Source organism: Pholis gunnellus (assembly GCF_910591455.1).
Source record: "Pholis gunnellus genome assembly, chromosome: 16".
NCBI classification, from domain to species: Eukaryota; Metazoa; Chordata; class Actinopteri; order Perciformes; family Pholidae; genus Pholis; species Pholis gunnellus.
Genome location: NC_136543.1, coordinates 7,880,115 through 7,906,604, shown reverse-complemented (window position 1 = coordinate 7,906,604; position 26,490 = coordinate 7,880,115). Strand labels below are relative to the sequence as shown.

The following is a 26,490-nucleotide window of genomic DNA, read 5'->3' as shown; positions in this document are numbered from 1 at the left end:
GAGATCCTTCTATACATGCTCTACCCTAGAATAAAGCAACGGAAGTCTTTTGTTGGAAAGGCTGTGATTTCTAAAGGTGCGTCTCTGGAGCCCTGTTGTGTATGGCGCTAAAAGGCGACGGAGCAGGCAGAGAGGTTTATTGGTTTCCATCCGAGTCACAATGGCAAAGTGGTTCAAGGAGTTCCCCATCAATCTGAAGAATGGTGCCGACAGGATCCGCTCAGCCTCCGAATCAGGCTCACAACCTAGAGCCAATAAAGCCGGGCTGGTGGCCAGCATCGGTACCAAAACAACAGGCTCCAAAACGGGCCATCGCAAAAACTTTTCTGGTGACAACGCAGGCGGAGGAGTTGGAGGAGTCGGGTCTCTCCTGTCCGGAAGAAACCGAAAGAACTCCGCCATAGAGCTGAGTAGAAACGGTGCCATCTCACCGAAAGATGGGAACATCTGGGAGAACCTCCTGTCCGGGAAAAGTCGCAAGAACTCCAAAGCGGAGCCGGTGTTTGAGGAGCAGCACAGACCACTGAAAAGCTCTCTATCTGCCAACGCGTTCATCAACCGGCTGATCAGAGTGGACAAACAGGACAAAAGCCCCAACTTCAACAGCGCCACCATCACCAATCAAGTGGTACCCGAAGCAGAGAAACCAGTCCAGTGCAAGACCGAGACGGTGAGCAGCCGATGCCATCTATAAGCCCCTTGTATATATTTTGAGACTTGAGTTTTATTATATCACAAGGGAATGTCATTTGGCTCTAAACTAAATTAATGTTTTCTAAAAGTTGTTTGCGGATTTAGATTTGTTTCCTGGTAGGCTTCGTTTGTCTGAAAACTACTCAGATTACTATCAGAAGATGTTGCATGATTAGTTTATAATAGTACAATATTAAGGATTACTCCACCAATCATAATTTAAAATTAGCTTTACCTCTTACAATACATCAGTAAGTACCTTGAGCTGCATTTCATTGATTCCATTTTCTTCTACTTGATACTTCTACTCTACTTTCACTTTCAAATATTGTACTTTTTACTCCACCGCTTTACTTAGTGGTTACTTTACAGTTTGGGAGTATTTTTACAAAATATAATATACATAATGTTTAAGATGAAGCTGCCCGGCAGTATATAAAGTAACTAAAATAATTCCCAGATTTAGCAGCAGCAACATTAGTGATCACTGATCAACAGCAATTATAATCTAGTAATGGGCCGCTCTGCATAATACTTTTACTTGACATCTAAGTATTTTTAGATTGTGGTATTACTACTTTTTCTTCAGTAAACAATGTGTACTTCTTTCACCGCTGGTAATCATAACCTCATAATATAATGTTATCGTAACATAACAGCATGACAGTAATCATTCTGTCAAGTACATTTTGTTGCTATGGCACCAAAACTTCAGTAAAACTTAAATTTAAATGTAACTTATAACATTTCTACACTGTGGTATTGTTACTTTTACTGAAGTAAACCGCCACTGATTGATCGCTAGTGTTGGGATGGGAAATTAAATGTATTTTAATTTACGTATTTTAATTTAATCTGTGTCAGCATTCTCTTATTCTAGCGGCATGTAGTGTCATCAATACTGTTGACAATAATGTAACAAAGGATCCAGTCCAAGCTGTGAAAATTGATATTATTGTTTTAGCTTCTCCCTCTCCTTTGTCTCCACTATACCCATTGTGTCCACTCCTCCCTCCTCATCTCTCTGTCTCTTCCTCTCCACCCTTCGCCTTTACACCCAACGACCTCGCCTTGAATACAAAGCTGTGGTCGGACATGAGGCCTTACCTTCCTCTCCTGTATGTTATCTGCCTCTTCTCTCAACCCTCCTTCCTCCACCTCATCCCCCATCTTTCACTGGATTCAGCCCCCTCCCCTGGTGAAGAAGGCTATCATGTTATAAAAAGCATCGTGTTATTTGACACTTAGGCGCTAACCCAAGTCCCCTCCAGCTTGGCTTTGAAAAAGAAGGGGAGAAAGATAGTGAAGTCAGGGGAGAGATGGGGAGAACAAAATACACACAAAAGAGAGAAAGAATCAAATGGGAGTTTTATATTTCAGGAAGGGAGTAAATCCCTGTTATTGATCTCCACTGCAGCCACCAGGTTTGATTGTTTCTGTGTGTTGAATTTCCTTATTAATAAAGAATATTGTGTTATTTCCACAAGCGCTGAATGTGTAACATGCTGTTAGACCTGCATGTGTTGTAGTCTGCATCTAAAGCGCTCTAAACAACCATCTGACTTTCAGCCTGTCAAGCATCTGCTACTTTATTCAAACACCAACTAATGCCAACATGTCTTTGGCAAGGGAACACGACTGGAAGTGATTAGACGGAGACAACTTCACTTTACAGCTTTACAGGACACCATTGTCTCTTGGCCAGTGGCTTGTAAAACAAACAAGAAGTTATATGGCACTGATAAGATGACAGGACAGTCAGGCGTGACTGGTGTCGCAGAATAGAGGCTTTGAACAGACATATGAATGTGAAGAGAGTGGGATTTACAACAAAGAGTGCCTCATCAGACAAGATAAGATGTCTGGTATTCTTCTGATCGGTTCTTTTTTTGTCTGACATCGACACCAACCGTACTTCAGCTGAAATAATGAATCGATCGGTCGGTCGCAATTTAATTGGCAACTATTTTGATAATTGATTAACTGCAAAAATAGCAAAATGAGGATATTCTGTCTGTGACACATCATAGTATATTGAACATCTTTAGGTTTGGGACTTTTGATCAAATATAATGGGTATTTTTCACTACTTCCTGACATTTTATATAGAAGGTGATACATTTATTAGTCAAGAAAATATTCAGCAGATGAATTGATAATTAAAATAATTGTTAGTTGCAGCCCTATTTTTAACTGAATGGTATCTAACACTATCAATTATATAAATGCAATTCTTTTCATACCAAATACTGATTGTGGAACGGTCCGTGGTCTTTTTTTCCTTTTCTTTCCAGTAGATTTAATTGAATATTGGTACTACTAATACTTGGAATGGCAGAGGTTGGGAGATTCAACCATTCATTTACTTTAAACCATCTATGTCAACTTCTCTGCAGGTGTATCTGCTGGAAACTTCAGAAGTAATTGTAGCCCTAGTTGGGGAATCTCATTTTCTTTTTAACATGCCTGGCACATTTTTAGCCCAACAACAATATTTGATGCCTTTCGGGAAACGTATACTGTTTTTATATCTAATTATGCATAAAAAGAAATAGTGATTTCCTGCGTTTTTTTGATCCAGGTGATCATCCTTGAGGATTACGCAGATCCCTTTGATGCTCAGAAGACCAGAGAGCAAAGGGAGGCAGAGAGGGTCGGGGAGAACGATGGCTACATGGAGCCTTACGATGCCCAGCAGATGATCACTGGTGAGACTTTCATCAATGTGCTCTTACTGCCTTCTCTTGTAGCTGTCAGCTGTGGCGATGATGTTTCATTCAGTCCCTGAATCACACTGACGTTTCCACACCTATCCCCTGTGTGAATGAATCCCATTTGCAGTCTCTGCGGGCCGAGCAGCGAGAGCACAAAGTCGCTCCTCTAGTGCTCTCTGCACCCCACGGGGGTTGCCATGGCAACTGCGCTGCGTTTGGACAATGGGTGCAGTTTCCTGCCCCTGCTTCCTCTTTCCTGTCTCTGTTTCCTGGTACCATTCTCTAAAAAGGAAGTCGGCCCTCAGTGCCCCCCACCTCCTCTCGGACGCGGCTCTGTGCAATCCCCTACATGGACCTGTCTGACCATTTATCAAAACTTCCCAGCATCTAGGAAGACCGGTGGTCCGTCGGGCCAATCGCATGCTCTCTCGACCTTTCATTCCATCACTCCATTGTTTTAACAAAAAGGGTTACACAATAGCCCGCTGTGAATGTGAATGGTTTATTGCAGTTCAATCAGTGCCTGTGCTACTTCCAGGCCTCCTCAGAGAAGTCTGCAGAGGATGTGATGATGTGACTGAGTCAATTTATGAGGCTTAAATCATACTGAGGAAGTAAGCAAGAGTCTGATGTCACTGTGGCTCAACAAGCAAGGCAGATGAATCCCTGAGTTACTGACCTGAATCATCTTTTATGAAGGCTTTAGAAGTAGTACAACATTAATAAATCCTTTACTAACCTCACCCCTGAAACAAAATCTAGTAATTTAGAACTTAATTAACATTTATTAATGTATTACCAACATTCATAACAGCAAATAAAAAGGATACATACATCTCTGCAGGCTGCCTCTCTGCGTGGTGGTTCTATACTGACCTCTCAGCACAGATTGTAATCTTGAATCCCTTGTTTTCTACTCGCAAGAGATTAGACGTCGGGGGTCCAAGGACCTGCTGAAGGTGTGTGTGCTGATGGAGGCGAGCGAGGGAACGGTGGAGGACAGTCAGCCCGTGCCCTTACAGATATATGACGTCCCGTACGAGGGCAGCGGTGACGGGGACAAGGCGGCCGTCACGCGGCCCGAGCTGGATCGCCGACCCTCCACTGAGTACGAGCTGCCCTGGGAGTGGAAGAAAGAGCACATTGTCAAAACTCTGTCAGGTACATCAGACGTTTTTTTACGCCACCGCCAACTTGATCGCAGACACAAAGACATCTGAGAACAAGCTAAGCACCAAGGAAATGTTTGCTCACGCACACCTGAACTGAATTTCTTGCATTTTTAGATTGTTAATCTTTTCTTTATCTTTATAACTTAAATAGTAACGCTTTTAAAAGCAAGTAAAAGACATACATCACCAGCTGCAGTGTTGCTGAACTCGTATAACCCTGCCACTTCTCTATCTTAGATCAGTATGAAGTCTATTTGTTCCAAAAAAAACAACTCAGGCCTGCTCTCACATTTATATTTCATATGCTGCATAGACCAACAGCATATTGAATCACATCTTGCATGATTCATCTAACCGCCGTCTTCTCATTCTATATTTACTGGAGGCTTCAGCACACAGTTCAAACTCAGGCACAGTCGGTTCTTTCTTGACATGAATTGATATCTTCTCTCGTCTCTCTTCTTCCCCCAGCACAGTTTGACAGCCCTGAGCGCCAAACCAAAGAGGAGACGCCTCACCCTACACTCACCAGGCAGCCCCAACATCCGCCGGCCCAGCCTCCGCAGCAGCATCAGCACCTGAGGCAGAAAAGCTGGACCCAGAAGATCCTGCGGTCCTCCCCTACGACGCTGTCGCCATCCTGCGCCCCCGGAAACATCCCCGACACCGAGGCCTGCTGTGTTGACCCCTGCCTGCCTCTGGAAAAACAGAGGTGAGGAGCAGAAGTGACCCCGTGGGTGCATAAAACTTGCAATACTCGAACTGTTTTAGTCAGAATGTGTCTGCTTACGTGTCTTACAAACCGCACTCCAGATTGTTAATGGATTTCGGAGTTACGCAAGAGCCATGCTCAAGAGGTTTGTATGAAATGAGGATCCAGACGTGATAAGTAGCAGATGAAACGCAGTCCCCCTCACTCTCACCCTCTTTCTCAGCTGGTACCATGGCTGTGTGACTCGTCAGGAGGCGGAGTTTCAGCTGCAGTCCTGCAAAGAGGCCAGCTTCCTGGTCAGGAACAGCGAGTCGGACTGCAGCAAGTACTCCATCGCCCTCAAGTGAGTGCAGCCTGAAAGTGCATCGGTAGTGTCTCAAGGGCTGAAATGTACACAACGATCACATACTGTGCACTATGAAAGGATTCAGAAGGTCCAGGTGTAAACTCAGCAGAGGAAAGGCTCCCAGCTGTTTTAACAGTGGTTTGTTTCTTTCTAAAAGAGATTTTAATCAGGTGTTATCAGATCACAAAGCAGGACAAGCAATATGTAGACCCAAACACAATCATCACTCAGGTGATCGTGATCTGCATGACATCTACTTTCAAGTTGACCCAAATCAGAGAGCAGAGCAGAACAACGCAGTCTGATACTCCCACATGAGGGTACGGAGCAAGAGCCTCTATGAAAAAGGAACTGGAAACATCAAGATCAATAAATACATTAAATATAACTTCAACAAATAGGTCAAATATATATCAGAAATCACATAGATCATCATCATATTTGACAAAGAAAACTGCTTAGTTCTCTTTTCTTCTTCCTTGTCCTCTGTGTGACTCAGAACGAGCCAAGGCTGCGTTCACATCATTGTTGCCCAGACCAAAGAAAACGGCTACACCCTGGACCAGAGCAGCTGCGTGTTCCCCAGCATCCCAGAGGTGGTGCATCACTACTGCTCCCGGCGTCTGCCGTTCGATGGCGCTGAGCACATGACTCTGCTGCATCCAGTGCCTCGCATCCACTGACTCCACCCCACCCCACCCCACCTTAGGTATACAAACGAACACACCTCTAGGCCTGCAGGGACAAAATGTTTCCAAAAATCAGTCGCGACCTTACCTCTCTGAACCAGTGTGTACTTCCACTGATCCGTCTCACTTTATAACTTGACTGTGTGACCCTACTTTGTGTTATTTTTTAATGATTTTCTTATTTTTCTTTGATGATCAGAAAACATTTGCAGCTCACTCTGTGTCTCACTAGATGCCTCCTTCTGCCTTTATTTTTACTCTGATGTTTAGCTGATGCAAAACATCCAAGCTGCTGTTTTGCATGTGTGACGATGAGGCAATTTTAATGATGAGTCGGTTTGGGACCAAGACTCATACACTGATGTTTTCATTATCCAATGTGGCTCTATTAGAAGCTACACGTAATATTTTTGTTGTGAAGTGAAATTCTCCATAAATTAGAAAGGACTTGGAGTGAATCTCTGTAGTTTGTGGCTCTCTTTCCCCCTCTGGTGGAAAGGATGGTACACTGCATTAAAATGCCAACACAAAGAAGTCTCTTCTTCCCTCAAAATTGATGGGTAAAATCCAAACACAGAGCATATCATTACACTTATTATGAACAAAGAGCAGCTATTTTAATATTTTGTGCTTGCAGCATGTTTCTAACATATGCTCTTCTAGTTGTTGGTTGTAACCACCTCCCCTTGAGGACTTCCTCTGTTTCACTGTGAATGAGGGAGTTGTTTCCACTGTGTTATCTGCGCTGTGAAGAGTGAGTGATTCACCCTGATGTAATGTGCTTGACGGGCTGTGGCTTTACAATTAGTTAGTGTTTTTCATGACGAGAACTGAGACCACACTTCATTTTCAGCTCAATAAACTTGTCCAATCTGGGGGAATACTTATAAACCTGCAGATTATTGTGATTTGTGGTGAGAAAACATTATAAAATGGATTTTTTGTCTGACTTCTTTATCTCTACACATGGAGAAATGAATGACTAAAATTGCAATAAAATGAACAAAAACAACTGTTAAAAAAGCCATTGTTCATTCAGACCTGTGATGCTGTTCTCCCTCAGGGTTTAATGCCCCCTGGTGCTCAGAGGCAGAACATCAAATTGACTATATTGTATTCCCTAGAGTCATTTTTTTCTTTATGCATTCAAAATGTAACTCAAACATTTGGCCTGGTATGTGTACTCTTCATTTAGAGATGCTGGAAATCATTTGGACAACTCTGATCTGCAACAAAGCCAGGATGACAATAAAATATGGTTTAACTAAGGCTCCGTTTTGTCTTATGTTCTCTTGTTTTGGAGGCCTGCCAGTTTTTATATCTCTTTGAAGATTTAAGCGAGGTCAGTTTGTAGTTTTTGGCAGAGCACTGAAGCAGACGTTATACGAGGACGCACACCTGCAATGCATGTTTCACCGTTCTTCTTGACTTTTTGCTATGTCAAGACCTGTTGTTCAGAAATTGTTAAACGGATTAGAATGAAAGTATGTGAATCTCGAGGCTGGAGGTCCCCTGTGGCCTTCTTTCAGATCCCAATAAATCAACAACACGAACAGCAGCATGTGAGGATGTTTGTGTCAGTGATGTGTGCTGAAAGGGAGTGATCAAAGCGACAAACTGCCTTATCGTCCCAGAGGAAGCAGCTTCTTCACAGACGCTTCCAATGACTGAATGAGGGCACTTTTGAGCAGAATGAATCTTTTAACTGCAAGAGCTTGATTGTGGTTTGGTAATTTGTCTGGAAGTTTAGTGCTCCAATTGGCTAAAAGGAGGGTAGATTATTATGCCAGATCAGAGTGAAAAGGTCAGAAGGAAAGGTCCAGTGGGGAGATTAGGTTGAGCTGAGGATCATGTTGAGGATAAACAAGGAGCACTGAGGCCTGTGCCGTGGGTAGATCTGAGGTAAATGCAGCACTAAAAGCAGACAAAGAGTAAGAGTAGTACCATTACAACGGTGTCAAGGACGCTAAATGTGAAGGGAAAAAAGAGCAATTGACACCAAGCCTCCTTTTCTTACGTATCATTCGCCCCTCTCCTTTACCTCACTCTGTCACTGTTACCCGGGGCTGATATCCGTCTGTCACCTTGACTCTTCGTGGAGGACACTATCGCTGTTTGCGTCTCTATTTGGGGCCAAGAGTTTGTGTTTTTAATTTATGAAGGCAAGTGACCCAAAATGTAGATTCCATTACTCTAAATCCAGATGTATGAAGTAACATCAATATAGATGAGTAAAATACAAGTACCTTAATACAGCACTCGAGTATATGGGATTCGTTACATTCCACCACAGCCTGTTATATCAAAGCATGTTCTTTCGGAATCAGGCGTGCCAGGTCCTTGTAATTCATATGTCACCTGACTTGAGCGCTGCAGCCGTAAGGTCTCCCTGAGGTCTTCTATCAAGATGGATTTCATGAACCTGAGGAAAGCAGGCCTTCTCAATTTCTACCCAAGAGAGAGCGAGCTACACCTGGAATGGAATTAATCATCACGCGATATAGACCTGGAGCCATCTTCGCCACTGTATACTTGAATGAATAATTTCATTTTGTTCTCACATGTATGCCACCCTTCTCTCATGCTGAGAAGCCGCCCGACTCTGCCTGATGGACGTGGTGGCTTGACATCTGGGCGTCGCTTGACCTGCTCTGCTGGTAACCGAAGTTTCCCTGTCTTCCTTATCAGATGCTTCAGGCTCGGCGCCAGTGACCTGGCCGGGCTTTGTGTTGCTCGTCTCCTTTCCTCACGCTGGCAGCACCTGCCACGTGTGATCCATCAGCCGAGACTCGTGCCTTTTAGGTTGAAGCGGCTCACCTTGGAAGGTCATGCGTGTTTTTAGATACTGTTTGCAGGATGTCCTGCAGCCATTGTTTGTCCAAGTGTTGTTGAAAAGGCCACGTGACTGAGAATTAAGTAACTGCCCCAGAGCATAACTCCCAGAGGATGCCTGTCTTACAGCTGAACTGATACACCTCAGTTACAAGGCCCAAATGAATTGAACAGCTTCCATTCTTTTATAACAGAATCTCATTGTATTGAATTAGCACCACATTTAAATACAAAATACATTTATAGTCTAAAGATATGCACTTATTATATGTAAAATGACATCACTCACCAGTTTTTTAAATGATTATCTCCAATAGGTATACTTTTAACTTGAACTACATGTATGTAAGGGTTTACATTAAAAAAACTAGATAACTTTATACAACACAATGCATTGTTTAAGATTAAAACAGTGGTTCCCAACATTTTATGGCTTGTGTCCCTTCACAAAAAGCAATGTGTAGTTGGGCCCCTAGTAACGTTTAATATGCCTATGAGCTGAGAGCAGTTTCACCAAAGAGTGATTTCCCCTCTTAATTTCTCATATTTAAATGAATATGGCTCTTTGGTAACACTGGACTAAACCACCCAGTACCCTGACCCGGCTTTTTAAAAAATACGCAGGTAAACTCAAACACACACAGAAGGAGGGCGACTTCATTCTCTGCTCAGGTAGACATTACTCCACTATATCTTTACATAGCGAATAGTTTTCTGCTGCTCTTGTAATACTCTGAATATCATATAGAGAACTTTTAGAGAAGTAAAAGATCTGAACACTTCTTCCACCACTGTAGGAATGCTGTATGTTTGTTATGTATGTACTTTTAATTTGTATGTACCTGCAGTTGCCTTAAAAACTCACAAACTCTGTTGCTAACAGGCATCTAATCGTCCTTCTCCTTTTCAGCAAGGTGTTTATATTATCTTGTCCACCCCCTTCTGTCCTACATGATAACAGCTGTTGTACTGATCTTTTGGAAGGAGAAAACAGTTAGCCAAGGCTGTTTGCACTCATAACAGGTTGTGTGTTTCCCTTCAGGCTACAACAGGGTTAACAGTCATGGACACTGTTATGTTTTGAATTGTTAACCTATCTGCAGGCCCAGCACCTCCAGCTCAAATATTCAAACAGCCCAATCAGAGGACGCCCCTAGAGAACACAGCGGACGGATGAATGAAAGCAGATAGGGTGGACCACGCCCATAGACGGTGTTTGACCTGGAATCAGTTTCTCATTATCGCTGAAGGTAAGTAGAGGCGGCTCCTCAGTGTTCAAGCACAACTACACCCAGAAGTGAAGAAATCCCTCCGGCTGAAAGGCAAGGATCTGTGATTCAGCTGCTCAGCGTTTCGTCTTTTAAACTGACGGGCAGCTGTGAAAGCCAATGAGGTGGAAGATGAAGTGTTGATTTACTATGTGTGTTTGCGTGTGTGTGTGTGTGTGTGTGTGTGTGTTTTAGACACTGAGGGACAGTAAGTGTGCTAACGGTCACAGCAACTTCAACATTCCACTGTGATTATAACACTGCTTTCCAAGTTACATACTTGACTAATGTATTCCATAAATTGGATTCACTCCCTGCCTATGCAGTCCTTCCTTCATTTACAAACACACGCATGCACACAGACACCCTTTATCTTCCCTCACACCCTCTCTCTTTCTTTCTTTCTTTCTTTCTCTTCCTTTTCTCCCTCTGTCTCTCTCTCTCTCTCACTCTCTTTTGAAGAAGTTTTCCATGCAGATCCAAGTCAAACATCTGGGTCAGCTTATATCTAGTGGAACAAGACTTGCAGGATATTGTTGGCAGGATGTGTGAGCTGGAGCAGTTTACTCTGTGGGAATCCCCAATACACACACACACACACACACACACACACACACAAACAGACACAGAGAGAGAGAGACGCTCTGCCCCATTCAACTTCATTTCCAGGTGCAGCAATTCATGCCCGTCATGTCGATGAATACTTGTGCAGTGTGAGGGATTTTGAAGTGTGTAAAACCAAACACACCGCAGTAAATAGTTGGTTAAATGCCATGTTTAATATTTTGAAGAATGCATTGGTTATTACCAAAAAGGATTACAAAATATGCACAAGAAATGGGATACATCGTATTGTATTGTTCAACGCTGAGTACATACACTACTATAATAATTTGCAACTTAATATGTGTTCGCAAATCTTTCATGTGCAAGAAGTGCTAAAACACCCTGCTGTGCGTTCTGCAAAACTCGGACTTCCTTTCTCTCCCGTGCCTAATTCAGAATATGCGGTCAAAACTGCTATATGTGAGTGGAAAGAAGTTGAATATATATGCCCTGTTCTGTATATAAAGTCTCTCACTGCTTTGAGTGCGACTTTCATCCCGAATAATGCTTTGGTCTGAAAAACAATTGCAGAGGAGAAAACACTTCTCCTGCCGAAGGCCCCGATTACTGTGAACCCGCATACTTTCTGCCGGACCGCTCCCCTCCTGAGTCGTTGTAGCGTTTACAAATTGCATAAGACAAAAGTCCTACTCTGTGCTCTTTCGCTTACAGTTATTTCCCCTCCTCCTTCTTTACGCCCCCCCCCTCCCCCTTTCCCCTTCACCCTCTTTCCACCTCCCACTTCTCTCCCCCCCCCCCCCACCACGATTCAATTTTTCTTCTCCGCCGACTCGCCTTCTGTCGGTTTGTCATCTGTTTTGCAATCCAGGAAGAAGTCGTTGCAGGCGACTGTGAGCGCGCCCATCAGGATGATGAACTCGGTGAAGTCCACCTCCCCGTCGTTGTTTGCGTCCAGGTCGTTCATCACCTTCTCAACCGCATCATTATCTTTGGAGCCCTGTCAGAGGGGGAACAGAGAGAGAGAGAGAGCATTAAGAATGTGTCCTGTGTTACATGTGTGTGTGTGTGTGTGTGTGTGTGGGGGGGGCAAACATCACTGCACAAGCCTGTCTGAACTTGTGCGTCTGACTATCTGAGCGAATACCTCCACTTGTGTGTCACATATTTGCGTGTTTGCATTAGTGCGTCGGTGTTGCCTCATCACACACTCTTTTACTTACCCCTAAGTAAGTCCCCAGCTCCTCTAGAAGCAGCTCCTTCAGTTCGCCCCGGCTCAGCGTGTACTTGTCGCCCTCCTTCCCGGAGTACTTGTGGAAGGTCTTTATGAGCATCTGCATGGCACTCTCCAGGTTGGAACTGGGCTCCTTGGACATGCTGGAACGGTATCAGGGTCAAAAGGTCAGAGTTCTGCCGCAAAATGCCCGCTCCAGCCCCGGCTGCATGTGCGGTCACATGGCAGTCAAGGGTGAAGCCGCCTCTAAGTCAAAGTGGTAGCAGGACAGGCAGATGGATGGTAAGAAGGAAGGAGGGTTTTTTTTTTTCCCATTTCTAGACAATGGGTTGAATAACGCTCTGCGTGTAGTGCAGAGCGTATTACTGACCCAAATTGAAAGTGTGGTCACTGTGTGCGCGTGACCTTACTGGGTTTTTACATTTCAGAGGTTTGGATGGAAAGATGGAGGATGGCTTTGGAAAAGCTTTTCGAAACAATCTTACACACATTGTGTCCGGCATCTTGGAGCTTCTTGTGCTGGACTTGTGGAGAGACTGCACACACAGACACAGATAATTCACTGTCAATGATGCAAAAACAGTCAGAGAGTGAAGATTTTCTATCTCAATGTATTTAAAACAAAAGGAATGCACTCTTCATGTCACCTCAGAGATAGTTTGAAGAACATTTGAGCTTATTTTTAAAGCCCACGTCTTGGGTTGACGCTCGTCTAAGCTGAATGGGTAAAACATGTAACGATTAACTCTGTGTTTCAGCGTGGAACATGTTCTACGTCTGTTGATCGTGTAACAGCCTCATCATCAAAGATGGAAACCAGGAGAGAAACACAAAACTCGTCTGTTAATCACATTCAGACACCGAGGGGCCGAGTAACACCAGGTGCCCGCGTACCGTATTCTCTAACACTCACTCCCTTCCACGCTCGCTTAAGTCTAAAGTTTAGGGACAGAGCTGTATAAAAAAACAAATCGACAGCATTATTTCGAGGCTAATCTGTAACCACGCAGAATACTTATGGATACAGCCAATCCGTCAATCAATCCCTGTGCATGTTTTATGAACAGCTACTACAAAGGGTGACAGGGATGCTGATGTCAGTCACCAGTTATTGCCTCTCTTCATGCCGCATTGTGAAGGAGCGGTCAGAGTTGTAGGTGGCGGAGACAAAAGAGGAGGCCAGTGGACACCAAAGCTGGCTAACTGGAAAATCTATAGGGGTCATCTGTCTCCCTCGCTGGCACAAGACAATAGGAAACCATGGAGACGAAAATGCTCTCAGTAACACAATATAGTGTATAGTTATAATGAATATGCCCTATGTAAACGTATTGATGGAGCGATATCTACGCCGAGTGACGAACGAGGTTAAACGTTTGGTTAAAAAAAGTACAATGTACTAATGGTTTGGTACATCCATGCCATGTTTATAGTTGTTTTTCATACATTTGAAATACTTAATTCTACATCAATGCCAGTATATTCCCCTTTTTACTTTTCAACACTGCTTTGCTACAAAATCCCTATTGCCTTCACTTGCTTGATGTATAAATTCCCTGTCATGCTCTTTTCAAAGCTTGCGCATCAAAAAAAAAGCAGACAGTACAAGAAAGAAAAAAGTTGAAATGGCCCCAGTGGTCCTCCGCTGGGCGCCCACTGTCTTTCTGCTCTGAAGGTCTTTTAATCTACAGCTATTTGCTGCAGTTGCACAGCTGATAAAATGCTTTAAATGTGCTTTTTTTTTTTAAGTGAACCCCCATTAGCTGTAGAAGAGAAAGTAGAGGGAAGAAACCCCTCCGAGCTGTCGGCCTTACCTGAGTGTTGATGGAGGGCCTCCTTTGTCTTTGAAGAGGTGCAGGGGACTGAGCCAAGGCAGAGATAGATGGGGAGAGAGTATGCCAGTGTCTTAAATATCACCTGCCCCTCGCCCTCCTCCCCCTCCTCCTCACCCCCCAAAACCCTATTACATACTCTCTTTCTCTATCCTCCCTCCCTCTCTCTCTCTCTCTGCAGGTGCTTTCTCTCCATCCTACACGCACACACGTGCGCGCGCACAAACACGCACACGAGATAACTGGATCCTTGCAAACACATAGCAGGCCACACAAACACAAACATGTTATTGTCACAGTTTTATTCAATATTAGCCATTAAACATGTTACATAGAATTAGCAAAAATGATACAGCATTGCGTATGAAGTTTTACACACCAGCTTAGCGGAGTTTACTGGACACGACAGCGGACTGAAATGAGTCCAACTGCTAAACACTGAACACACCCTGTAGTACTTGGCAGGAAATACACAGAGTACATCAGCGCACAATGATGAGAGCCTGCACAATACCCTGGGAATGGTCCCATTATCTCAGACATTTTGACCCGAAGCACATCCATATACTTGTATGTACATTTCTTTTATCCCCTGGGAGGGTTCTTAACGCAGGCTTTTATCTTTCTCTGTCACAGAATGAATGGGATTTATTGTGTGTCAATGAAAATCTGGCTGCTAACACTCCCTGCCACAAATCCGCTGTGTTTCGTTCCAGCATGTTTTTAATCTACTTGGGAGTTAAGGCTGGGCGGGGTTCACACTATGGGACAGTTCAATGTCTCTGTTAGTAAGAGAACTCTGCTCTCATAGTTCACTCAGTCCATCTGCGGTTCCAAATAGATTAAAAAAGAAAGCGTTAGCTGCGTTAGATTCATTTCCAGATGATGTTTAATTCAGGTCTGTTCACGCTAAATCTGTTGCTAGTGCAAGACAAGTCTTTTTTTAAAATGCCAGTACAGCGAATTTTGCTTTGTCCACTTTTCTTTTTTTTTTAATCCGACATAAATTTGCAGATGATTGGTTGAGAGCAAAGACAGGCATCTCAACACGTCTGGCCAAGGGCCTGAGGCCAATGTACATGTTGAACAGAAAGCTGGCTGTAGATAACGCAAGTGTGTGATATGTCTCCATTATTCACAGGAAGTACCATGATTAGAAAATGTTTTGATATAAAAAAAAAAAGAATATAGGTTGAAATCATAATATAGACTAAATAGCCTAACGTGTCCTGTACGTTTGTTGGTAATAGAGCATGCAGGAAACACAGCGTACTACGAGTATAAAGGCCGAGCAGAGTGAGTGTAAATGAGAGTATTTACAATGGGAGTGTCACTGTGAGGCAGGGTGACCACATTACTCACAGGTTTATTTGTTTTGCCCATTTTGCTGCAGAGCAGTTTGTAGTGCCAGGTGCCGTTACAGTGCAGAAGGTGCACATTTGGTCGTGTGCCCAAAATGTGTGTGCCTTAAGCACGACACGGCTGGCCAGGCACATATAACATAGAGGGCCTGCAACGCGAGCCTTTTTCTCATGGCTGCATTATTGATGAGGAGACAACTTACAAATCATTAAATTGTAATTAACAAATTGCATATAATGTGACAAAGCAGTACATCTTCAAGTGATCTCCATAGTGGTCCAAACAGGAATGAGTTAGGTTAAAAGGTTACATTTAAGGAGGCCATGTTGAACTTAAATATTTGGCCACAATAATTGCAATACAATGCAAATACGTTTCCGATAGCATGCAACATCTTACGTAGTAACCTGTTGTAAAAGATCACACCACATAGATTCATATAGATGGCTCAGTATTCTCTTTTTTCTTTTTAAAGCACCCGGTCTGATGGGCAGGTTCACTGGAGCCCGGGATTACTTTCATGTAATTGTTTGTGTCCCAGGGTGTGTTACCCCTCAAATGCCTAATCCAGTGGTTTCCCAATGCCTGTGACTCAAGGATCCAGTTGCAGGTCAAACAGGGTCTTTAAACGGTATGAGGGTGTAACCGACAAACAAACAAGCGAGCCTTAACAACTAGTGTTTAAACAAGCAGGAAAGAACAAGCAACAATTAGCATTTTTCTTTAAAAAAAAAAAGAGCCAGGTTTCAATAACCATTGAAATGACATCTGGTTTGAAAGACACACAACAAAGTAAGATGCACTAATTGTATTGTATACCACTTAAGATAAAAAAAACTGCCAACAAGTGACACCTGTTATTGGCTTCATTTTTCTTTTCTTTTTTTTTTTTTACTTCTTGGTGTTTGTTGTCTTGTTCTTTTCTACCAGGTGGATTAGGTTGCATGAACACCCTCTCTGGCAAACTCCTCTGGTCACCAGTCCACTCCCACGGGACTATTTTAGGCTCCCATTTGACTAATCGGGGTTCTTTGGTGTGGATTCCATTCTTGAACCTTAATTATTTAGCCTATAAGGTCACACTTTATCTTCCAGTTCCTAATCCATGGCTGACTACGACTCAAGGGAATATACTGTAGCATCTACATGAAGTGAACCTCTCTGGGATTTACAGAAATTAAAGAAAGAGACAGAGAGCCTATAAAGTAGAAAGGTGGGGCATACACATTGGGTTGAAGTAATGCAAATCTTTAGCAAAACAATTTGTTTATTGTCATGCCAAATCAGCTCCATAGCAACGCGAGTTAAAAGACGAGAATGTAAAAAGAAAAGAAAAAATAGTGTTATTGTGTTTGTGATTTTCCTGCAAACATTATAAGAACAGTTCAACATTCTGGGGAATTATTATTAGGGAATTATAGTGTACGTGTTGCCTCATCAGACTACTGGCAAAAAAGCTAATTATCATATTTCCCAAATGTCAAACTATTCCTTTAAGCCATTAATGCTTAGCATGATGTCCTACTAAGGACCAAATGTAGTAAGTAGTGTAGAGGAGTTTAATATGGGAGCCAGATTAAGATAAAAGTAGATAAAGGACGATATTTAGACTTAAGATATTGGCTGCAGTGACACTTTGGTCACGCGTGCGCGTCAGTGTGGCTGCTGCAGGTAAATCATATTTTGCGGTACATTTTTCACAGGGATATAGCATGCATATGATAGCGTACGTCTGCACGCTATCATAGGATCGTATCATAATGAGGTAAATGTGCTATATAGTGGGATGCATATGCTGTACATATGAACATAGTGGTAAGTAGTGGTGCAAAGCGATGACTCTACTGTCATGTACAAGTGTTATTTATCATTTATGAGGAATGGAGCTGGGTTTGTAGTTTTTCAACTTGTATCGATATTTTGTATTTCATGGTTGTGTGAATTTGAAAAAAATTCTTTAGTGGCTTCCCATCTTTTTCTTTTTTTTGTGAATGAATGGATTGTCCCCTATGAGGTTGCCTCCTCTATCTTCTTCTCCACTTCTTCCTTCAATCTAGGAAGCTCCATCTCTGGAGCCATAATAGACACGGGTACATCTACCTCACCCATCGAGATCAGCCCCTTTACTTTCTCCTCCTCTGACATTGCTGCCTCAGGCTGCGTCTCCCCCTCTGACTTTATTTCTACCGTTTCTCCTACATTTTCTTCGACCTTCACTTCAGCAACTGCTTCTACTTTTGCAGCATTATTGGCTTCTGGCTTTGCTTCCTCCTTTGCCTCTGGCTTTGCTTCCTCCTTTGCCTCTGGCTTATCTTCCACCTTTGCCTCTGCGCTTGCCTCTGGCTTATCTTCCACCTTTGCCTCTGCGCTTGCCTCTGGCTTTGCTTCCTCCTTTGCCTCTGCGTTTGCCTCTGGCTTCGCCTCCTCTTTTTCCGGACCGGTGGCAAGTGCCACCGGTTCGGGCCCACCCTTTTGGACCGGTTCCTCTTTGGCGAGGTTGCGCTGATCGCTCATCGACACCGCCAGGTAGCCGACCAGCTTCAGGTACTCCTCAAAACCGACCTTGCCGTCGTGGTTGGCATCCAGTCCCTGGCCCATGTTTTTGACTGCGTCCTTGCTTTCTGCGCCCTGTATAGTAGGCACACACAACCATGAGACAATCATGATAATTAGTAACTCTACCTGGACTCCCACTGGTGAAATCACCATACATGATTAGTAAATGACCCTCTATCTGTGGCTCTATCTAAATTATAATGCAGATGAATGTCATTCTATCATATGGGATCACTTTTCCCCTATTAGCTGTGGTATATTACACCACCAATTGCTCACAATGCTCGTGTTAAAAGTCTGAACAGGTTCAAACTAGCCAGTGCTAATGTAAGACTATATTGTATGGTTTTCTGTGAGGTCGTTACATGATGCAAGTGTTAGTCATATTTCAGAGAGGTTCAGTGAAGGTTTCCTAACCGAAAGGATGTTGGAGAGCTGGCTCTTGACGAGGCTCTGGAATTGACCCTGTCCTAGACTCTCCTTCCCCTTGGTCGACTTCAAGAAGACCTTCACCATGGTCTGAATAGCAGACTCCATGACTGCTCTCTGTGGGAAAAGGAAGAGGTCAAGACAATGGTGTCAGACAGACAGACAAAAAGATAGATAGACAGATAGACAGACAGACCATGACATTAGTGATTAAACATGTTGCTGCTGTAGCGTGCAGTGAAAGGGAGGAAGTTCCAGGACGGTCTGATTCAAAACACATTGAATAGTCACATCCAGTGGAAAATGAAACAGCGGATCTCCTCGTGTCACTGCGAGGCCTTTCGTTTCAGGTGTTGGGGCCAGAGCCGCAATAAGGGAGGGCCGGTGACGTGAGATAAGTGGAGAGGGTGAGAGGGAGCCTGATTGAGAGACAAGCTGTGATGCACAATGGAAGTTCTGATCTTTGATAGGTCATCTGATCTACTGAAGCTACCGAGGGGACTGGGCTTCAGATTACCTAAGGGATTACCTAGTCCCTGTCTGCTCCGCTCTCTCTCTCTGTCTTTCTTTCTCTCACCAGCCGTACCGGCCTCTCTCTTTCGGTGGCACTCTCTCTTCCTTTGCCTGCCCACTGACTTCTTTTCTTCTTCTACAGCCTTCACACCGTTGGACACAAATACACGCAAACACGTCTGACAATGAGGCTTCAAAATTCCTGCACAACTACTAATTAAGATAGAGACACAGAAATAAACGTAGACAGGTAATCTATAGACATTGCTCCAAGTGTAAAAAAAAAAATACCAGGAGGTGACACAGCTCTGCCAGAATTCCATTCATTGCTGTCCGCGGAGATCACTTAGACAGGAATTTACAGGCCAACTCTGAGCTAGTTTGCCCCAAAGCAGTGAGAGGATATGTTCAAGGCGACTGTACTCGTCTATCAGCTTCAGTATTCAAATGTCGCAGAGCAAACAACGGTTTGCACAAGCGAGAAAAACACACCTTAGATCTGCAGACAGGATTTGCCCGTGTGAGCCGAGTGTCATATCTTAATTTCTGAAGTGCATATGCCCCCCCCCACCCAGCAATTGTATCTACTGCAAGCATACATGCATGCCTGTTTGTCTCATTATATCTCTGACACTGTAGCATTAAAAGGCCATTAAAAGCCAACATTTCACTCAACCCATCTCAGATTTAACTCCTTGGCCTAATGCTAACTGTTTCACAATACAACCACAGGTTTGCATGTAGTAAGCATAGCAGATCTGATTGTCAATACAGCTGTCATTGAAAAATATGGATGACATTGAAAAGGGGTTGATTTGACCCCTGTATATAAAAAAAAGAAACGTCCTTCCTTGTATAGCGTGTGTTTGTGATACTACAGACACACCGTGTTTTGTAGGAACTTTAGGGGACTTCTTCCTGCACAGGTGACACACCCTGCTCAGCCAGAGCACGAGGGCCTTAACAGCTCTAGGTGCGTCCCGTCCAAAAATACCCGGCAAAGGCATTTCGTCTATTCTTAGATTGACGTTTCTGTGCATTCTCACATTCATTATTTACCTATCTGGCCATTCTTAAGTTGGTGTTGCTCGCTGGGACCTCAAGAGTCCTCACACAGTGCATGCCCTAATTCCGACAAAATGAATTGCATCATCCGTCCCCGCGGAACACAGACAAACTAATCCCAGTTATTTGTCTTAAAGGGCCCCAAAATCAAATAATTAAATATACAGGCCTACAACCACAGGTTTCCCGTTTCCCTGCGGAGCCCAAAGGAGATGGGAGGATTGCGTTTCCAAACGGGCGAATGTGATACGGTGTGTGCGCAGAGTAATGACAATACTACCGCTCGTGTGTGGCATAAAATATTAACAGAGGAACAAGTTAGGTTGTGGCTGTAAATTGCGGTGAGCAGACGTACGTCGGCCGTCTCCTCGCTTAAGTTTGAAAACACTAGACAATTGAACGCCGAGCGTTGCGCAACATTATCAATAAAGTTCGCCTCATCGGGACTCATTACCATCAACACCATGAGCTGTTTTAAATATTTAACGACAAAAGTTGTCACAAACGACACAGCCCGGCAAAAAAAAAAAAGCACCCAGCAACACTCTGTTGCGGTCTGTTTGTAAGCATATTGTGCGCAAAATAATAATAATTGCGCTCTTACGCGCGACCCGGATGCCCACTGGATATATATACCACGTAAGCTCTATACTCGGTCACCTCAAGTCACTTCAATTTTGCATAGGCTGTTTGCAACTGATCGGCAACCTGACAACTGATCTACGTCAAAATATCAAATATCCTGCCGAGAGACAGACAGAGAGCAGTTGGCAATCAAACACCGCCAATAAAACCGTCCATAGCAGCAGAATAACACCAACTGTCGCCCTATACTCTACCTCGTAAAAGTGCAACGTGATCCCTAAAAACTTCAGCGGGCTGGAGTCATTGAAACCGTCCTGCATGCAGTCAGACAGCGGCCAAGTTGCATGGGATTGCTCTTGCAAGAGTATCGAAACGTGGCAACAAAAAAAAAAAACGATGAACAAACACAATGCTTACACGCCGGAGAAACTTCCAAAGAATCCAGAAAGACGCATTCAACTCACCGTATACTGTCTGCGGGACAACTGAAGTGTATAAATGTGCGCAAATTAGAGTTTCTGCTCTCTTCTCCGCTTTTCTACGCCTCTTTGAGCCCAGAGAACTTGCCAAACTAGTAGGACAGCAGAATCTCTTCCGTGATTTAGTTTTTTTTTTTTTTTTTTTTCCTAAAACTTTTCCCCCTGACAAGTCAAAGGGCGTGTACCTGGAAGAGTGAGATGGAGTGAAGTGGGAACGTGGAAGAGCGCGGCTCTAACTCTCAGGAGAAAAGTGTATCAAATCACGTATACTTTGTTTTTTAATGGATTTATCTTTGGCTCAGGGGACAGCCGTTTCACGTCATGTGTGATTTGCACGCCAACCAGGCTAGGCTTGTGGCTTGGAGCGGCTTCAGCGGCGGGGACGAGGAGCCGGGGCGGGTGGGATTACTTCATCTGTGAGGCTCGGTGGCTTTCCAAAGTATTTCACTTATTAAGCGTAGACACAGAAAAACACTTTGAAAGCGAAAGCAGTCTATAGCTATCATCTATGATCTTACAATACATTTTAGGGAAGATGGTTTTTTTTTGCCTCATAGATGTGCTAAAGTGACACACATTCAACATGCACAAGTGTTTTTGCCCCAACAAAAGCCACAAACATGAACAAAATTGCAGTGTTCAACTGGAAGAGACAGCTCAAACTTTGATTTGGCTGTTGTTGGAGGGCCGAGCTTCTCCCAACTGACACTTTTTTTGAGAAATCTGAGAGTAGAAGAATCCTCAGTGAAAATACTAAAGCCAGTGTGGGTGGCAAAAGTGCTGCAAGAGGTAAAGCAGTCTTGCCAGATTCTTGAGAGGGCTTTCAAGTGTTTATTTCTGTAAGACTCACTACTGGTGCTTTTTTTCTGTGGATAAGTGAGATACATGCCTCAGGTATCTGGGAAAAGCTCTTGACCGCCCACTAAAGAGACTTCCCTACACAGACAGTATGCACACAGCCTTCCCTCGATGGTTGCCCTGCTCTCATTGTGTCTTGCTGCTGACTCATTCGCCCATCATCGCTCCCCCTACACTGGCACCTTAGCATGTGTAATTTGGATACAAAGGTCGCATTGTCTTATCTGTTGAAAGATCTGCATTTTTTAAAATGAGCGAGGAGCACCGTCACTCATTTACAGAATTAAAACGGGCGTGCAGGCTATTAAACATCTGGGGAGCGAGCCGGCACACACAACACATCAGAATGAACACAGTGACCTTGTAACCCCAAGAATTAATAGCTAAACAAGGACAAATGCAAATGAAAAGCTCCACATGTCCCAAACATAATGGGGTGTATTTGGTCCACACATGCCCGTTACACAGGTCACTGAGGCCTCGGGGACAGACAGTGAAAACCTTGACGCTTGGACAGGCCGCTTTGTACAGGCTTTATGAAGCTCTATGGAACAAGATATGGTCTGGATGGTGTATTTGTGGCGGCAGTAACGCATATAGGATTACAGGCCTCCTAAATAAAGGCTGTAATACACTCCCTCCTGCTCAAATGTGGGTGCCCGGACATCACATAATGTGGTGAATGAATGACAGGAGACAGTGTCGGTGGGTGAGGGTTCAAGACAATGAAGCCTTTTAATTCAAAGTTCCCTGCATTGAAGAAATGGTTAACTAAAGAGTTACACATGTGGCACTGGTGGGGTGATGAAAGCATTCGAATGCCTTTGATTTTACAGTTTGACAGCTTCAACTGGGGTTCGTTGCCGTTGCACAATCTGCTGAAAGCCCACACTTGACAGACGAAGGCGGGCTCTCTACTGACTGAAGCCTCCCTGTTTGCTCGCCAGCTTTCCAATCAGCTGCCAGAACTCGGAGAAATTCAGCTCCCCGTCGTTGTTTTCATCCAGCGAGCCCATGAGCTGCTCGATGGCCCCGGGATCGGCGGCGTTCTGTGGGTGAGCACAGAGAGGAAGACCCTGATCACAATGAGATCACCCTGAGCTGCCACATCAACCAGCCCGCTCTGCAAAGACTGTCCTGCCACCTAATGGTTGAGTGTATAGTAACAAATACACTCACTTGCAGCCTCACCTAGTTTCCTGCTGCTGAAAGCACGTTATTGTGTTTGATTATATGTTGTATGTATTGGTGGACAGCACGTCACTTACAGTGGTCATTATAAAACATGTATTCAATCACTATATGTTAAATTGTGCAATATCTTGCTCTGTGTCTGACTTATTTTTCTGATTATTTCTATTCCACTTTCACAGAGGCGCAACCCAACATTACCCTCACCTTAATTTGTGACAAATTAGATAATTGGTTAATAATTTAAGTGATTTGTCAAGTAAAACTATTAAAAGATTGGTAGTTATAGCTCATCAAATATGATATTTGCTTGCTTCCCTTCCTTTTATGCCACTGTAATCTAATTCAATTGTTTACCCAGACAAATACAAAGTCATGTTAATACATTACTGCATGTTGGACATCATAGAATGCTGATTTAAGATGGGAAATTTGTGTTTTATATTACATTTAATACGTAGTGGGAAAAGATAACTGGTTGATTAATATAGAAAATGAGCTTTAGCTGCAGCCCGAGTATATTGTTCTGTATGCTGCTGCATGAGACCTAATGCTGACATGTCATGCACTACTGTATAAACAGCGTAAAAACATGGCACTGAATCAAATACAGAATGAGTCATATGTCTAATCAATCTAACCACAGAAATATGTGTGATAGACTGAGCCTGCAGACATGTCAGTCGCTCTGGATGAAAGCGTCTGCTTAACGACTGTAATGTAATGAAATGTTGCATCATAAACTACTGTGTCTTTGATGTCTATCTGAAGTGTCAGGACAGACAATAGATAGGAATCAGCAGGCCAAGTGGCTCAGAAGAACTCCATAGATTTACCTTGACATAGTTGGGCAGCTGGGCGGTCACCAGGATGTGGAATTCTTCTTTGCTCAGGGTGCTGGAGGACCCATCTTTCCCAGCGTACATCTTGAACTGGGTGACAATGGTGCAGATGGCAGATTCCATGATGGTTCGTGCTGAGACCTGGAGAGCAAACAGAGAATCGAAAGCTTCGACAAACACCTTTCACGCCAGATACGAGTCCGATTGTGCTGAAAACCTGTGGCTGTGGTCGCTCACCTTTTGTGTTGAGATGCTGGGTTATGTGTCACAGCTAGTGCCAAGAGCCTTGTACCACTCTGACCATCACCTCTCTGAATATATACGCTTCATCTCCCTTCTCTGATGCACACATCAGCGGAAAAAACACTCAAACCTGCCCTCTTCTCCCCCATCAAGCAGGCTGGCCTTATCTGCCTGATTTCCACTAAAATCTGCACACAGACACAGCTACATAAACACACACACACACGCATATGAACTAGACAGACTGACACACTGTCCTATGAAGGGCAAATTTGTACTGATGATAGCACAAAACCCCCTCTCCAGTCCGTTTGCAGAGCAAGGATCTCTGTCAGGCCGTTTTAATCAAGTGACTGAATCATGCATGCCTTAGCAGTTATTCGTTTATACAAAACATGACTCAAATAAAATGGCATTCAGGACAACACGCGTTCGTCTCACGTGCAACTCTTTCCAATTACAGGAGTTAATGTGTGTGGAAAACGAAATAAATGGTTTTACAGCATTTTAAGGACGGCGGCGGATGATGGTATGAAAGAACACTGAGGTTTTAGCAAAGCGTTTGGGTATTTTAACTTTCTCAAGATTGTCTGTCTATTATGTAGTTTGAACCATCTGCATCTTAATGCGGGTTTTCTTTGGAACCAGGTTGCACCTTGATAAAGAAATCCTGGAGATAAAAAGCACAAAAACACAACATAAAAGCTTGTATGGCGACTTGTAGAATTCAAGGAATGACCATCGCTCTCTGTGGTTTCACAGTGGCTGATTGTTCTCAATCATGGCTTACATTCTCGTTCATCAGCGTATCAGGTCAGTGACTCACCGGTTGGTTCGTGTATCACGTACAGGCCGAGAGAGAGTATTTAATCTAGATGTAAATATTTTAGTTCGCCATCAAAGCTGCGATAAAAGATGCCTGTCGTGCCAACACTTTCACTTCCTGTCAGACAGCAAGTCACACATGCCTGGGTATCATTGTACATTTTACCAGTGGTGGGCCGTCAGGGCTAGCAAGGCCTTCTCTGCTGGCCTAAACAGAATCACAAAGTTATAGCTATTTTATCATTTAAAATTTTTTCTTAAATACACTACATGTATTGTAATTTATAAAAATATTTTTCCCATTATCTTATTTTCTCATTGCACAGCTACTGTCTTCCTCAGTTGCTCTGCTTCCAGTGCAGCTTGTTTTAAGCAGAGCTTTTATCCAATCAGATTTCACCTCCGTGTCTCTAAGAAGAGAGGCCTGAGGCCTGCAGACTCCCAAGTGAATCCATGTGCAGTTTAAGTGAATGGGGACGATATTGTTGATTGTCATAGTCTTCAATCAATCAGATCTTTAGTTTGACATATTGGGCGTATTCTTTGACGTGTCCGAGCCTGCTAGCTGGCCTAGCCATACGTGATTGGTCAGTGGGCTAGCGTGACATGTTAGGCGGTTACAAACCCAATATCTGCTGCCTCTGTCGAGCGGACATTTTCAGCCCTCAAACGTATTAAAACGTATTCAAGAAATACAACTGGGGAGGCTCGACTGTCGAGAAGGACTTCTTACTGGAACTAAAACGGACGGATGTACTGAACAACCGTGAGATTAAAGTCGTTATTAACAAAGAAAGGAGGACTTTGTCTTTAAATAGTGAACAGCAGCTCTGGTAAGTTAAATGCGTTTGTTTTTACATCTGCAGTAGCTTTAATATGCTTGTTTGTATATTATTATTTGTACAACTTGTTTTTATGAAGATTTTTGTTTTGTTTTATATGTGATAGGAACCATTGTTACGTCCAATGTTGCTCGAGGGACATATTTAGCCGGTGCCAGTGTTGCCAACTTGGCAACTTTCTCGCTAAATCTGGGGACTTTTTTTGTCAAAAGCTACTAATGACAAATCTAGCAACTTTTTCTGGTGTTGTTGGGAGACTTTTCTGGTGTTTTGACTGACGTGAACGCACGTACTGTTCTACAGTTACTGTCGTGAACGAGCAGCGGGTGCTGCCATGAGCCCCTCCGCCGCCCCAAAGCACTCACATGCAGTTACACTCACAGAAGCCTCGCGCAGCAGTCCCAGCTGCAGTCAGAGAAGAGAGGAGACACACTCTCGGCGTATTCATGTATCTGCACTCTGCAGTTGGTGTATTTGTAGGTGTTGAGCTTCATTTTTACACAAAACAAATAATAACCAATAACCAATAATGAGGACAGCAGTGAAGGCCCAGGTATAAAATGCACGGCCCGCTACTGCATTTTACTAAAATAGCTACATCAATACAACCCATTCTGAAGGGATGTATTCTATGATACTGTTCT

At 43.6% G+C, this 26,490-nt stretch overlaps 4 protein-coding genes across 6 annotated transcripts; 1 reads left to right on the top strand and 3 right to left on the bottom strand.

Moving 5' to 3' along the window:
- Window positions 1-101: 101 nt before the first annotated feature.
- On the top strand, window positions 102-6,404 carry LOC306707889 (SH2 domain-containing adapter protein E-like; the record flags this gene model as incomplete). Its single annotated transcript, XM_079175535.1, is given in 7 exon segments — window positions 102-153; window positions 156-670; window positions 3,275-3,401; window positions 4,332-4,568; window positions 5,051-5,291; window positions 5,515-5,634; window positions 6,137-6,404. Coding segments are annotated over 7 exon segments (1,476 nt in total). The 3' UTR covers window positions 6,321-6,404.
- Window positions 6,405-11,801: 5,397 nt separating this feature from the next.
- On the bottom strand, window positions 11,802-12,763 carry s100s (S100 calcium binding protein S; the record flags this gene model as incomplete). The annotated part of the gene is made up of 3 exons (XM_079176403.1): window positions 12,714-12,763; window positions 12,214-12,367; window positions 11,802-11,990 (listed from the first exon to the last, which is right to left on the bottom strand). The coding sequence occupies exons 1-3, from the start codon at window positions 12,725-12,727 to the stop codon at window positions 11,802-11,804; spliced, it is 357 nt and encodes a 118-aa protein (XP_079032529.1). The 5' UTR covers window positions 12,728-12,763.
- Window positions 12,764-14,341: 1,578 nt separating this feature from the next.
- Window positions 14,342-21,178, bottom strand: s100u (S100 calcium binding protein U). Of its 3 annotated transcripts, none has more exons than XM_079176019.1 (3): window positions 21,031-21,178; window positions 18,392-18,520; window positions 14,342-18,046 (listed from the first exon to the last, which is right to left on the bottom strand). In XM_079176019.1, exons 2-3 carry the CDS (start codon window positions 18,509-18,511, stop codon window positions 17,426-17,428), a joined length of 741 nt encoding a protein of 246 aa, XP_079032145.1. In that variant the 5' UTR covers window positions 18,512-18,520; window positions 21,031-21,178; the 3' UTR covers window positions 14,342-17,425. The 3 variants fall into 3 exon arrangements, with proteins under 3 accessions (XP_079032145.1, XP_079032146.1, XP_079032144.1); XM_079176020.1 differs by lacking the exon at window positions 21,031-21,178 and adding an exon at window positions 20,984-21,002; XM_079176018.1 differs by lacking the exon at window positions 21,031-21,178 and adding an exon at window positions 20,821-20,938.
- A 1,435-nt stretch (window positions 21,179-22,613) lies between these two features.
- Window positions 22,614-24,288, bottom strand: s100a11 (S100 calcium binding protein A11; the record flags this gene model as incomplete). Its single annotated transcript, XM_079175629.1, is given in 5 exon segments — window positions 22,614-22,952; window positions 23,931-24,077; window positions 24,174-24,194; window positions 24,197-24,241; window positions 24,244-24,288. Coding segments are annotated over 5 exon segments (393 nt in total). The 3' UTR covers window positions 22,614-22,817.
- Between the last annotated feature and the right edge of the window lie 2,202 nt (window positions 24,289-26,490).

Excerpts from the sequence above, each read along its gene's own strand:
- s100u (XM_079176018.1), bottom strand. The coding sequence starts at position 20,886 with ATGCAGGACGGTTTCAATGACTCCAGCCCGCTGAAGTTTTTAGGGATC. Across the intron at positions 18,521-20,820 it reads TCACGTTGCACTTTTACGAG|AGAGCAGTCATGGAGTCTGC; the intron begins GTAGAGTATAGG and ends CTTTTCCCACAG. Across the intron at positions 18,047-18,391 it reads AGCTCTCCAACATCCTTTCG|GGCGCAGAAAGCAAGGACGC; the intron begins GTTAGGAAACCT and ends CCTACTATACAG.